The following is a 13,326-nucleotide window of genomic DNA, read 5'->3' on the forward strand; positions in this document are numbered from 1 at the left end:
TTCCACTCATCTGCATCTGTTCGAGAAATAATTTATGGCAGTTTCTTTAAAACATTCCCTCAGTGGTCATTACTGAAAGGTATGAAAGAACAAAGTCAACCTCAAACCACACTTTTTTTCTGAATATATTTTCTATCTACTTTGATATTCCAATAATGTGACAACATTTTGTTGTTGTTGTTGTTTGTTGGTTTGTTTGTTGGTATGTTGCCTGGTTGACTGCAGAACTGACAGTGCAGATGGGTGAGTATTTCTCACTTATTCCCTTATGCATGTTTGGTATATTCCATCAGAAGTATGGTGGTGGGAAGGGTACAGGGATACAAATACAAGGGATAGGGACAGTACCCCACATTACTTTCGTATTAATACTAGGGCTTGGAGTAGATAGGTGGGATGAAAATAAGTGATCATAAATGAGACTTTTCCCAGGTCCTTTTTCCCTTTCCCTCTCCTCTCCTCTCCTCTCCTCTCCTCTCCTCTCCTCTCCTCTCCTCTCCTCTCCTCTCCTCTCCTCTCCTCTCCTCTCCTCTCCTCTCCTCTCCTCTCCTCTCCTCTCCTCTCCTCTCCTCTCCTCTCCTCTCCTCTCCAAGTCTCCTGTCCTCGAGTCTCCTCGGTCTATCCACCAGCAGCTATTATTTCACATTTGTCCCAGCAGCTGTTAGGGTTCAGATGCACTTGCCCCCATTTTTTTACCCCTTGCCTCATCCTACCTGTGCTTTGTTATGCAGTGTAACAAGTTCTTGAGGTGTTCAGATAGTGCAAACAGCTTATTTTTTGTCTGCATTCCTGCTAAGAAGGGTAGAGGATGAACAGGATGAGCTAAAGAGTCATTTGAACTGCAACAACAGGCTGACAGTTATGTAAAATACTTCCATGTGCAATCTCTTCTGATCCTCTGCTGGTTCAGAAGAGTATTATGGTCAGATTCAGCACACAGGCTCTTGCAAACTCATTTTCATAAACTGGGGCACTGCTAAGCATAGAGAAGACCAAGACCAAGGTTGCTCGGTTTCTTCATCCTCACTCAGCATTTACCTTTTCTTTCTCCTTAATCTCCTGTCTTTGACATTTATGGTTTAAGCCCACGGGATAAGCACAGAACTGCTTTACTGAAATGCTTCCACAAATACTGGTACAAATCACCTTGCAATGGGTACTGCAGGGTGACACAGCCTGCTGGCCCCATCAGTAGGAGATGCTTTAGCATATTATTCTAAAATGGGATTAGTTAAGTAATTCTGCAGCCCAATTCAAACACAGAGCACAATTCACTTTTCTAAGCTTTCCACTTCTGTATACCAGCTAAATGCCACTGATTAGGCTTTCAATTCAACATTTTCTGAAAGGTTTTTGACTCAGTTCCCAGATGATTCATGGGATTCATCAGAAATTTAATACAATAACCAACTAACTGTAATGGTCATGGGCAACAGTGGCATACACAAATGTTCAATCAGCTTCTGGAAACCAGACTTTTCTCTACTCTAAGAAACAGACACCTATTTTATTATACAAAGAAAATCTAAAGCCACTAGGAACAAAATCTTCATACTGATTGATTAGTATATGTTAAAAAAATGCTTTCATCCAAATAGAAATATTCAGATGCCTTCATTTAAATGAATATCTATTTTTCATTAGGATTACCAAATGAATTTAACTTGGATTAAAATTCATGTCTGTTTTTTATTAATATGCATCTGTTAGACATCTATCTAGTCAAACAGGAAGTCCAGTTTCTCATATTTTATACTGGAAGGCTAATCAATATTGCATGCTGAAATTCAGTGAAAAAGCACTAATAACAGCCTGAAATATTCATGAAGGACAGCAAAATCTCATAATAATAATGATCATTTATCAACTGTCTATTTTTCCGTTTTTTACAGTGATTTTTACCTTTTAGAAATACTTTACATTTATGACTAAAATTTTCTATCCCCTTTTAAAGAAGATGAATCCTGTTATTTTACCTTTAAATATCTAGAAAATTACTATGCAAATTATTATATCTTCATTGAAGTACTGTCTATTAAATAACAGTGCTCTTCATTCAAAGTCACTTCAAATTCAGGAAGGTCATTCTGTATCTTCAGTAGCTATCCTGGCAACAGTAATCAGAATATGAATGTATTATTCAGGAATACTTTGCGTGCACTTCCCTGAAACTGGAATTGTCTAGGCAAAAGATACTCGATAGACTTATTCTGATGTCTCTATATGTCTGATATCAAATATGTTTGATGCTAGTACATTCACTCCGATATTATCATTAATTTTTGTCCTACTCACCTCCAAAGTAAGAGCCATCTGTCAACTTCAGCTCCTTGTTGGATTTGGTGATGACACCAGCAACACCATGCTGAATGAAATACATCTTTTTACCTACAGCCCCTTCTCGGATAATATAATCTCCAGGTTGGAACACCTCAAATCGCAGTTTGCTTAGCATGGCAGTCACAAAATTTGGGTCTGCATTTGCAAAAAGAGGCATTGTAGCAACCAGCTTCCGACAATTGAAGTTGACAATCTCCTAAATGGAAAGGAAACATAATGATAAAAACAATGAGCAAATATATTCATCATAATGGGTATTGAAAAAAACTATGTTTTCTTCATTAAAAAACTTTTTTTATGGTCTTATTGGACACTTCTGTTTTTCTTACTATGTCTAATTTTTAATCTTTTCATTACATTTTCATCTATTTCTAGTGAAGTGATGGAAACAATAGTGCAGTACCAATTTGTATTACTCTTTATTACAAATGTTGTCTTCAAGTGATTTTCGCATGATATCTTCCTTGACTTTTAAGTGGGAAAAGATAGGGTAGAAAGATAAAACTTATATAGGAATTACACAACAAGACTGGCAACAAAATTAGCTGCTGAAATAACTTTATTAAGTGATAACGTTATGCAACCAAAAGTTTAGCCCTGTATTCGCCAATATTACACCAGTAATATCTCTCTGATTTTAAGAACTGTACTGGTAGTAATAGATGCACACTACAGTTAGCTGAAGAGGTAGCTGAAATCAATAATAAAATTTCTTCCCTATAATTTAATTCATCTTATAAACAGAGAGGCATACACTTCTACTGTTCAAAAAAATGCATATACAACAGACCCTTTAAATGTGGAAAGTGCTACTATTTCCCTAAGACTACTACACGCCTGTGGTGGGCTGTTTCCCACCAAGAATGTTTATATTTACAGAGCCAACAATGAGCACTTCTACACGAGAACGTATCAAAAAGCTATGTGTCCTACTTGCTTTAAATCAAAACCCAGATAATTCCTCATAAAATTTCAAGCTATTTTTTGCAAGCCTTATTTGTCTTAGGAAAATGAACACAGTCAGTTATACAGATTTAAACAGTGTATTGAACTATGACTAATCAGTACCACATGTGAAGAAGGGCTTAGGCAGGCAACTACTGAATTAGCAACCTAGACATGACAGGAAGAGCATGTATAATTATCCATACACAAATGCACAGAGAAGAAATAAAATAAGCACACAACCAGAGGTCACCTTTGCTTTGGAAAGCTAAATATTGCATGTCAATGGAGAACCCCTAGCATTTCTTAACACCAAGCAAAGCCTTCATGACTGATGTAAGGAGACCTGCCAGTGCTCTCATCCTTGACTCAACTCTTGTTGCTCTTTCAATCTTCCAAGCATCTGCTACTTCATACTTCCATCTCACATGGAAGCCTGCCCCCTGGGCAGCAAGCTCAGATATTCTTGTCCAAGTACAGACAAAATTTCCTCTCACCCCGATCTTTTGATATCCTGCTTGTAGACACGATGGAAAAGTTCAGCTTTTTCCATAGTATAAGAATCAAAACCATAGCAGGATCTTCAAATCATCTTGCATCTGGGAAGGAGATGGGGATCTCACTTTGAATGGTTGCTGAGGCAGCTAAGAGGCATGGGCATGATCACAGAGTAAAGAAACAACCACATTTACCAAAGAAATTACATCCTTTCAGAATAAATCCAGTGGAACTTGGAAAAATACTGTGAAGCAAAAATTCTCACCAGATACTGGGAATAAATAAAGTTGTTATCTCCAGCAATATCTTACTTTTCATTAAAGAAAAAAAAAAGAAAGAAATAGGAAAAAACAAACAAACAAACAAAAACAGGGAAAAGTTACTTCCTCATGCTATTCCTAGGATAGACTTCTGACAATCCCATGAGAAAGTGTCATTATATAATGGCAAATTAGAAATAGAAGAATCTGAGAAAAAAAAAAATGAACACTACAAGGAGCAGTACAGTGATTCTCTTTAACCTCCATCTCAATAGCATCACTTCTCTATACTTAGACACACACTAAATATTCCTTTTATACTTTTTTTTTTCTTCTGGAATGCGTCAAGGACATATACAAATTATATAATTAACATTTCATACAGATTTAATTCCAGAATTACTGGGTTTAAGATAGAGCGAATGAAGAGTAAGATGCCACATCTTTGAAGTCAATCACTAAACCCCAACTGAATTCAGTGGGGATATGATTCCACTAATAACATTCCATCTGAGAATTATTTATGAGCAATGGAAATAGAACAACAATCCCCTTTCACTTTTCACTGTACTACCTCTCTCTTTACTCTCTCTGTTTGCCATAGCTCCCCTTCTTATGAGTGCTTTAACACACTTGAAGCACTGCACCATGTATGGGCTCCATGACTAATCATAAACCACACTATCTACTCAAAAAACATCAAAATCAGAGATTAAAAAAAAATGTAATTTAAAAAAATAGTTGTGCTTGTAAAAGCACCTGGAAAATTAGATGTAAGGTGTTGATTGTTTAAATCTGAAAATATCAAGTAACAGCACTGCAAGGTGTAAACTACCAGACAGATGTCACTGGCATTCAATATCAGTGAATCCTGCTGAGTCATTACATCATAAGGAGTAATCCCAGACCACCTGTTCAAGTATATGCTGTATTATATAATAAATATTGGGAAAAAAAAAAAGAAAAAAAAAAAGATCCAAGCAGAATGTCTTTCCAAGGAATAAGGAAAAGCCTGTTCTTTTCATCTAAGTAAGTAATAAGGAGCCTCATTTCTCAGTAAAGCTGCAGTCTCTGCTTCCCTGGCAAGTGCAAGTTATTCTCTGCTCCCAGTGCTCACAGTATGGTGGCATCACGTGAGGAGTCCCAGACTACATTCTCTGCTCTGTATGAAACTGCCATACTGCAGTCTTGGCTGATGCTAGAAAGCTGGAAATAACTATTGCTTTTCTTGCTTTATTCAGGGACATTTCAGTAGACTTGCCACTTGTTTTCTGTTTCTGAAAGAGAATAGCTCTGTCTTGCACGTTTGGGAGATAGAGAAAGGAAATTATTAAATAAAGCAAAAAATGACTTGAAATGATACAGAAGATGGTGGGAGTAGTGAAGCACAGAAGGGGCTGGGAGAGTGAAAAGTCTGACTATGGTCATTATCAGAAAGAAAGAAACAGAACTAGGTGGAACAGTACTAGGAAAGAGAGAACAAGAGTAAAACAAAAGGAAGAAACACAAAGGATCTGGAAGAAAGGGAAAAAAAAAGGAGTCTGGAAGGTCGATTTTGAAAAAGAAACTGAAAATCCTGAAAAAGTGAGAGAAGGGCATCTACAAGTACTTCAGTGGCAAAAGGAAGACTAGGGAAAATGGGGGCCCTCTCCTGAAGGAAACAGGAGACCTGGTTACCTGGGACAGTGGGAAGGCTGGGGTACTGAATGAATTCTTTGGCTCAGTCTTTAACAGCAAGACTGACCTTCAGAAATCCCAGGTTCCAGAGACCAGGCCAGCAAAGATGTATCTGGAAGAGGATCAGGTCAGGGAATACTTAAGCAAAGTGGACATTCACAAGTCCATTGGCCCTGATGGAATGCACTCATGAGTGCTGAGGGAGCTGGCAGATATGATTGTGGTGCCATGCTCTAATCTTTGTTCAACTGTGGTAACTGAGAGAAGTGCCTGAAGACTGGAGGAAAGCAAATGTCACTCGTATCTCCACAAAGGTCAGGAAGAATGACCCAGGGAACTACAGGACTCTTAGCCTCACCTCAGTCTCTGGGAAGGTAATGGAACGGCTAATCCTGGAAACCATTTCCAGGCACATAAAGGAGAAGAAAATCATCTGAAGTAGTCAACATAGGTTCGAAGAAGTGAAGTCATGCCTGACCAACCTGACAAGCTTTTATAATGAAGTGACCAGCCTGATGGATGAGAGGGAAACAGTGGATATTGTCTTCCTGGACTTCAGTAAGGCCTTTTACACTGTCCCAATGTAAAAGCTCAAGGCACCAGTACATGCTGAGGACCACATTGGTGAAAAGTGGCTCTGCAGAAAAGGGGGGTCCTGGTGGACACCAAGTTGAATATAAGTCAACAATGAGCCCTTGCTGCTAAGAAGGTTAATGGTATTTTTGGCTGCATTAGGCAGAGTACCAGCAGCAGGTCAAGAGGGATGACCCTTCCAATCTACTGAGCTTTGGTGGGGTCACACCTGGAGTATTGTGTCCACTTCTGGACTCCCCAGTGCAAGATAGAGCTAGACACTCTGGAAAGAGTCCAATGGAGGGCTACCAAGATAACTGAGGGACTGGAGCATTTCTCCTATTAGGAGAGGCTGAGAGAGTTGGGACTGCTCAGTGTAGAGAACAGGCTCAAAGGGGATTTCATCAATATCTGAACAGAGCTGAACAGAGGGTGCAAAGAGGATGGAGCCATGTTCTTTTCAGTGGTGCTCAGTGTCAGGACAAGAAGAAATGGGCACAAACTGGAACACAAAAGGATCTGTATAAATATCAGGAAGCCCTTCTTCACTGGGTGGGTGATGGAGCCCTGGCATAGGTTGCCCAGAGAGGTTGTGGAATACTGCAAATATTGAAAAGCCGTCTGGATGTGTTTCTGGGCAGCCTGCCCAAGGTATCCCAGTTTAAGCAGAGGGATTGGACCACATGACCTCCAGAGGTCCATTCCAACCTTAACCATTCTGTAATTCTGTGATATATAGAAAAAAGAAGAAAAGTGTTAAGTAATGTACCTTCATAGATTCATGAGTTGATATAGACAGAGGGGAGAATTAAGGACTACATGGGTCTTCTGAACAGAGCCAACCAAGCCTAATAGGAAATGATTTCATTTCTTCTTGGGACACACAGCAAAAGACCCCCTTGCAGGATTTTCACCTTTGGAAACTCATTTCCTCTTATGGCTCCATCTCCTGCACACATTTCTCTCTTGATATATAATCTATATCTGTATATATCCATGCATACAGACAGCTTATCTGCTCAGTCTGAGTTGCCTAATGAAGGTACCAACATAGCTACAAAACCACCCTGCTGTGGTAATTTCAGCTCTTACATCCTAGTAATGCATTCATTTTGTTGATTAGTTCTCTGTGAAAGTTTATGCTAAAGTACCAACTTTCCTTATTTAAGATGTTAGAAAGTGGAAAATTACTGAGGAAGAAAGAAATATGTCATTTTTAAGTGCTTTGTTTTTCTGTAAAGTGTTCTTTTATTTAAATATGAGATCATTCAGAACAAGTAAAATACATTTCTGTGAGCCTTAATCACAGGCCGTGCTGTAATTTCAGATTCTTGTATATTACTTCAAATATCATCTTGGAAAGAAACAGTAAAGATTATGAAAGCATCTTAAGTAATTCAGAAGGCATCAAGAGAAACAATGCTGTGTTTTAAAACAAAGGTAACTAAGAAAAAAAAAAAAGCCATAAAAATCTTTCACACATTTTTGATTTATTTCTTTGGAGCCAGATTGGAACCAGATTATACTCCACAATATATCTTTATTAGAAGAAAGAATAATTGTTTTCTCTTTTATGTTTTCTCCATGCCAAGAAAATAACAAATGAAACTTTAGGAAAAGTTTAAGAACATTTTATGTGGCTAACGTGGTTAAAGGGGAAGAGTGCTTCAGACGCACATGGAGCAAGTGTTGATCTCATTCAGGTATTGGTCTCTGTTACAAAAGAACTAAATTTGAGGTGCAATGGTCTGCTTTATATTAGAGATTGCTTAGGTAATTGCACTGGCTCCTGCTGCTTTATGTTGTAGTAGTCTTATTACTTGTCCTGGCCCTCCTGGACAGTTTTTGAAACTCATATTAAGTCATCAGATATTATCATTTGCTTGGGTTCAATATTTCTGTGCAATTGGTCCAATGCATCTTGAGATGTCACATTTAGAGAGGCTGCTATGGAAATGTCCTAGCTGTGAATGGGACACAATGGTGGCCTACTTCTCTGATGGTATCAGGTAGAATTTTTAGGATGTTTTGCCAGGAGAAGACTTCTAAAGACTTTTTAGATAGAGGCAGTGCTTTTAGTTAGACTGACTGGGAAAAGCTGTTGCTAAAATAAATAAATAAATAAAGTTCTTTTATGTCAAAACTTTTATGTCTGAAAGGTTGTTTGCTTTTTCCTTTCCATCCACAAACTGTGTCTTTCCTATGTGGAGGCCGCTGAAGTCTTTCTATGGCTACACTGAAGTATTGCTTAGTTTCATTAGGTCAGTTTTACACACTATCGTAAAAATCTAGTGTACAGCTTTAACAATCTAATTTTTTCTTCTGAATATCTCTCTTTTATACTCTGCTTTAAAAGAGTAAGAAACAAAAGCAGTCCTAATTTCCCCACCATGGAAAGGAAAAAGTCACCATACTGAGAAAGCTATTTTCTCTTTCTCACATGAAGAAAATTACTGAGCAAGTGATTGAGGGAGAACTATGGGAAAAGCATGATGCTTAGGGATTTGGGGCTATATTAGGATGTTGTAAATATGTAAGCTGGGTCTTAAGAAGTCTTATTCTGTATGTGTTCATAATTGCCTATAATTTTTTTAACCTGTTGGTCAATTATATTCAACTTTGGCAGAAAGGAGGCATCTAACAGACATTAAATTCTCACACGTTTTATGACAGCAGGCAATAAGGATGAATAGAATTGGTACCCCACTGAGGGAATGACTACATTATTAGTCACATAGTTAGCTCACAACATGTTAAATGTCAGAAAATCTACCTGTGACAATGGGATGCAACATTCTTTATTTCTGTTATACCTGAAATTGTTCAAATTGCTTTGACACATTGTGGTTAATTACTTATATAGAGGGGCTTCCCTGAAAAATAAATTTTGCTCAGAGGCTTCCATATAAGTGAAAATAACTATGTACATTTTTTGTGTTAGATTGGGATTTCTGTTCTACTCCATTCTACTCCATTATTCCATTCTACTCCATTCCACTCCATTCCACTTTCCATTTTTCAATTACACTCATCCTTGTCTAGCATTCTGTGCAAGGAAATACAGGCCTAGTGCTTCACTCATGACCCAGTTGAGGTCTGACATAAAACTTGTCTTTGCAGACTGGAACAATAGGCAATCTTACCACAGAGACCCTGCTTAAATTTTACTCTTGGGGTAAATTTGGACACTGTCATTTATGGCTAGAGCTACACTGAGACACACAATTCTTTTTTTCTTCAGGACTTTGATATCCTGCCATTCTGTTAACATAGCTGGATATTAAGGGTGTGTGAGCTCTGGAAAACCTTGCTCTCCAGCCCCTGTGGCTATATATTATAGAAGACCGAGAATGCTCTGATCTGAGGTAACCTACATGTTTGACATATACACAAAGCACAAAAACTGAAAAAAAAACCCTCTGATCTCCAGGGCAAAGACAATCAAGATGATCTTGGTTACCTTGAAAACCACTGGACAACCTGCAATTTCCAAACCCCTCAGATCCCCAAGACCTCCAACATACCTGTATACAGGTTGTGCAGACGCATTTTTTTTTTTGTTGTTTGTTTTTTTGTTTTCCCAACCAGCTGTAAGATGAGCTTTAGGCAGGCCAAAGGAAGAGAGAAATAAATATGCTTTCCAGCCAAACATTGAATGAAATCCCCTGCTTGGATCTGCCAGGACTGAGTTGAAGCAGGTGCAGGTGCTTTTTTTTTTTCTTTTTTTCTTTTTCTTTTTTCCTGTCTGGCTCTGTTCACCTCATTTTAAGATAAGCCAGCCTTAAAAAGTGCATATGGTAGCTAGTATTGCTGTCTCCTGAGAAAGCAATCTTTTTTATGCATTTGCAAACAACGGGGATATAGGTTTGACCAATTATATTTTCTTGGCTTCTTTGATTAAATGTTGGCTTTCTGCATACTTTTCTATCATTACCTTGTTGCTTTGTTTTGTTTTTTTTTTACTCAGCTCCTTGTATGCATTTTTTACGCCTCAGAATTATTATTATATTAAATTCAAATGCAGACAGGATAATCCTTTTGAGAGTATCTGGTTCAACAAAACCCCCAATAAAATCAGTTTGGTGAAAGTTATCCATCTTTTTTTCCCAGCTTGTTAATTGATTTAATTGAACTTAAGGGAGACCAATTCTGTGCGTCTCATGCTTTTCTTCTCTAGATCTTCTATTATATTGAAAAGATTAAAGACGAGTAAAAGAAAGAAGGAAAGAGAGAAGAAAGATGTTCTCTCTCTATCCTTTCATTCACTAAACAGTCCATTCATTCCTAAACTGACTTACTTTTTAAGTGAATTTAGCTGTAATCTTCTTCAGTGTTCTGAAATGTTCTATGCCTTTTAATTTTGGTTTCCAGCTGGGTGCAATACATCGAAAGGAGAACAGAGATACAGCAATGTTTTAAGGTAATCTGTAGTTGTGAGATAGCTGGTCTAACTTTAAAAGCCTGGAAAGTCCTGATAAGTACTGAGATAAGTATATAAAGTTTGATCCAGTTGACCAGCTCCTAGTTCTTGAAGGCTTTTTCCCTCACCATTTGTAGTGCTAAGAGTGACAATTGCTGAAAAAATTTCCTGAGTGCTTCTAGAGGAAAATAACCCTCAGTTCATTACAGAAGGTAATATAAAATTAATGCTGTACAATAACAGCAGTTGCTATAGAGACTGTTCCCTTTTATTAATTGACTAAATAAACTGAAATTTACAAATGTATTTAACAATTAATATTTCAGTTTTCTGTCCAAGAATAACCAAATCTCTTCATACTCATTCATGTCTCTTTGTGTGTTATACTCACTAATACTATAATATTTACTAAAATATGTCCAATATATTGGGCAGGTGGCATTTAAGACCAAAGTCCTAGCTCAGTAAGGCATTTTAAATATTTAAGTTGTCCTATTATGTCAGTGAGCCTACAGATTTAAACATATGTATTGTCAAATTGTGACAGAAAAGAGAATTCCAAGAGATGTGAAGTTTATAAAATCCTATCTGTATTTTTCTATAACAGGAACTTGTGTTACCACTTGGAAGAGTGGTGTAAATTACTCATTACATTTCTTGTACAAATGAATGACGCAAACCTCAAATCCTTCTAAAATAATGATTAAGAAACAGGAGAAAGTTTTGTTGTTGTTAATAATTACAAAACTCTTCCTAGTCTGCTTGCTTACAGGTTAATACTTATTATAGTGTTGCTTTTCCAGTCCCTTTTTCCATTTGGTAACCTGATGATTCTGGAAACCATATTAATCCTTGTATTTTTGTACTGAACATACAGTGATGCCACTTTGCTAACACTAATGAATTGTAATTGACCTTGTATGTGATCTGTGTGGCAGCTACTTTTTTTTTTTTTTTTTCTCCCTACTATATTATTAAAAAAAGGGAGATGGGGCGGGAAGCTCAAATGCTACATGTAGCTCTTCTGAATAAAGTGTATTTCTTATATTCACCAAATGCAATGAGATTTCACTTAATTGCTGGCATAAAAGTGTTTTGTTTTAGTAAAGTGCTGGAAAGTATGTTGCTATTCTCAGGACAGTGATTGATTCACCTGATTGCAAGGAAGAGTATCTGTGTACAAGAGAAAGAAGGAAGAACAGTGCAAGAGCGAAAATGGAGAGTGGAATTTCACAAAGGCAGCCAGAGCTATACTTACATTTGTGTGACTTATTAGGTAAAATGCGTTGATTTGGGTATTTTGTTATGTAAAATATATGTTGGAATGCAGAAAAGCATGTGATGGCTGAACAATACATCTTGTCTCACTAAAGCGAGAAGGACTTCGAAGAAAATAACTTGTAGATGAAAGCAGAGAGGAAAAATCTGTGTTTGAAGCTAGCAGGGGTCTGCCTAGGGCTAAAACAAAGTATTGAAACAAAGTATTGAACTTGGTGGCAGAAAAAACTCAACATGCCTTAGGAGAAATAGAAAGTTACATCCTGGAGATATATCTGTGTGTTGACTATTTCTGATCTGCTCTTGTTTAGTCAAGAGCAGAAATCTGATATCAGGAATACTTCCCCTGCAAATTTGGTATGAGCTCCAGAACAGGCAAGAAATTCCTTCTGCCATCCTATCCCTCCTTTCTTGCCCTCTCTTTCCTTCTCCAGTCCCCTGTGCACCACAACCCAAATGGCCAGAACAAATAAGTCAGACAAGAGGTAGTTTGCAAGAGAACTTGTTTTATCCACACCTTCTGTATACAGCCTAGCCAACACAGTAACAACAACAGCCAGGAAAACAGTTATTTAAAAAGCAGTGGTGGTTTGTTCACTGAGTTATTTTGAAGCTCTCCAAGAGGTCTGGATCAGAAATACTGATATCTTGTTAATTGCTTAGGTTAACAGTTACTCTTATTATGAAATTAAAAGCCCATTGGTTCAAAGCCACACTCTATAAAGTTATTAAGTAGCTTAAATTAAAACTTACTGATATTAGTAGATAAATCCGTTAGCTTAGCTTGAAATTTTCACACTGAAACTATGTTCAGAGTTTTTAAGTACATTTTTGTATGCACATAATTTTATTTGTAACTACTCAATGAAGGCCTAATGTACATTATGATATAGCATAAACAGCCAGCTTCTAACTTTAACACACGAAATTTAAATATTGCTATGTTATCTTCAAATGGTGAAAAAGAGCATTTGTAAATGAGGTGATTTATTTCAATTTATTAGAGAAATATGTGATGGAACCCTGAATGCCTGTGTATGTTAGAATATTTACATTGTCAACTATGTACGCATACGTCTATATTTAACAGAAGGATATAAAAAGAAAGATAAGGAGGATGCCCATTACCTTTCTAATTCTGAATCAGCCATCGTCACTGCTGTACTATTTTAACAGGGTCAAGATAATTATAAAGTCATTTGAATTTGCCTTCTAAATGAAACTACTGCAAAGAGTGCTGGAGCAGGATAAGGCACAGGGACTCAGTGTTGTTACACTGTAAGACATGTGACACAAGTGTAAGGAGCTTATGACCCACATTCAGGCCACGGGGCT

General features: G+C 37.3%; 1 protein-coding gene across 1 annotated transcript in view; it reads right to left on the reverse strand.

The window, feature by feature from the left end:
* HCN1 (hyperpolarization activated cyclic nucleotide gated potassium channel 1) overlaps positions 1 to 13,326 on the reverse strand; it is a 199,231-nt gene that overhangs the window by 15,776 nt on the left and 170,129 nt on the right. The window contains exon 6 of the mRNA XM_035566138.2: positions 2,296 to 2,536. Coding sequence (XP_035422031.1) covers positions 2,296 to 2,536 — 241 coding nt within the window. The remainder of the gene's footprint in view (positions 1 to 2,295; positions 2,537 to 13,326) is intronic.

The sequence above is a fragment of the Cygnus atratus genome, chromosome Z (genome assembly GCF_013377495.2).
Source record: "Cygnus atratus isolate AKBS03 ecotype Queensland, Australia chromosome Z, CAtr_DNAZoo_HiC_assembly, whole genome shotgun sequence".
In the NCBI taxonomy this organism is placed as follows: Eukaryota; Metazoa; Chordata; class Aves; order Anseriformes; family Anatidae; genus Cygnus; species Cygnus atratus.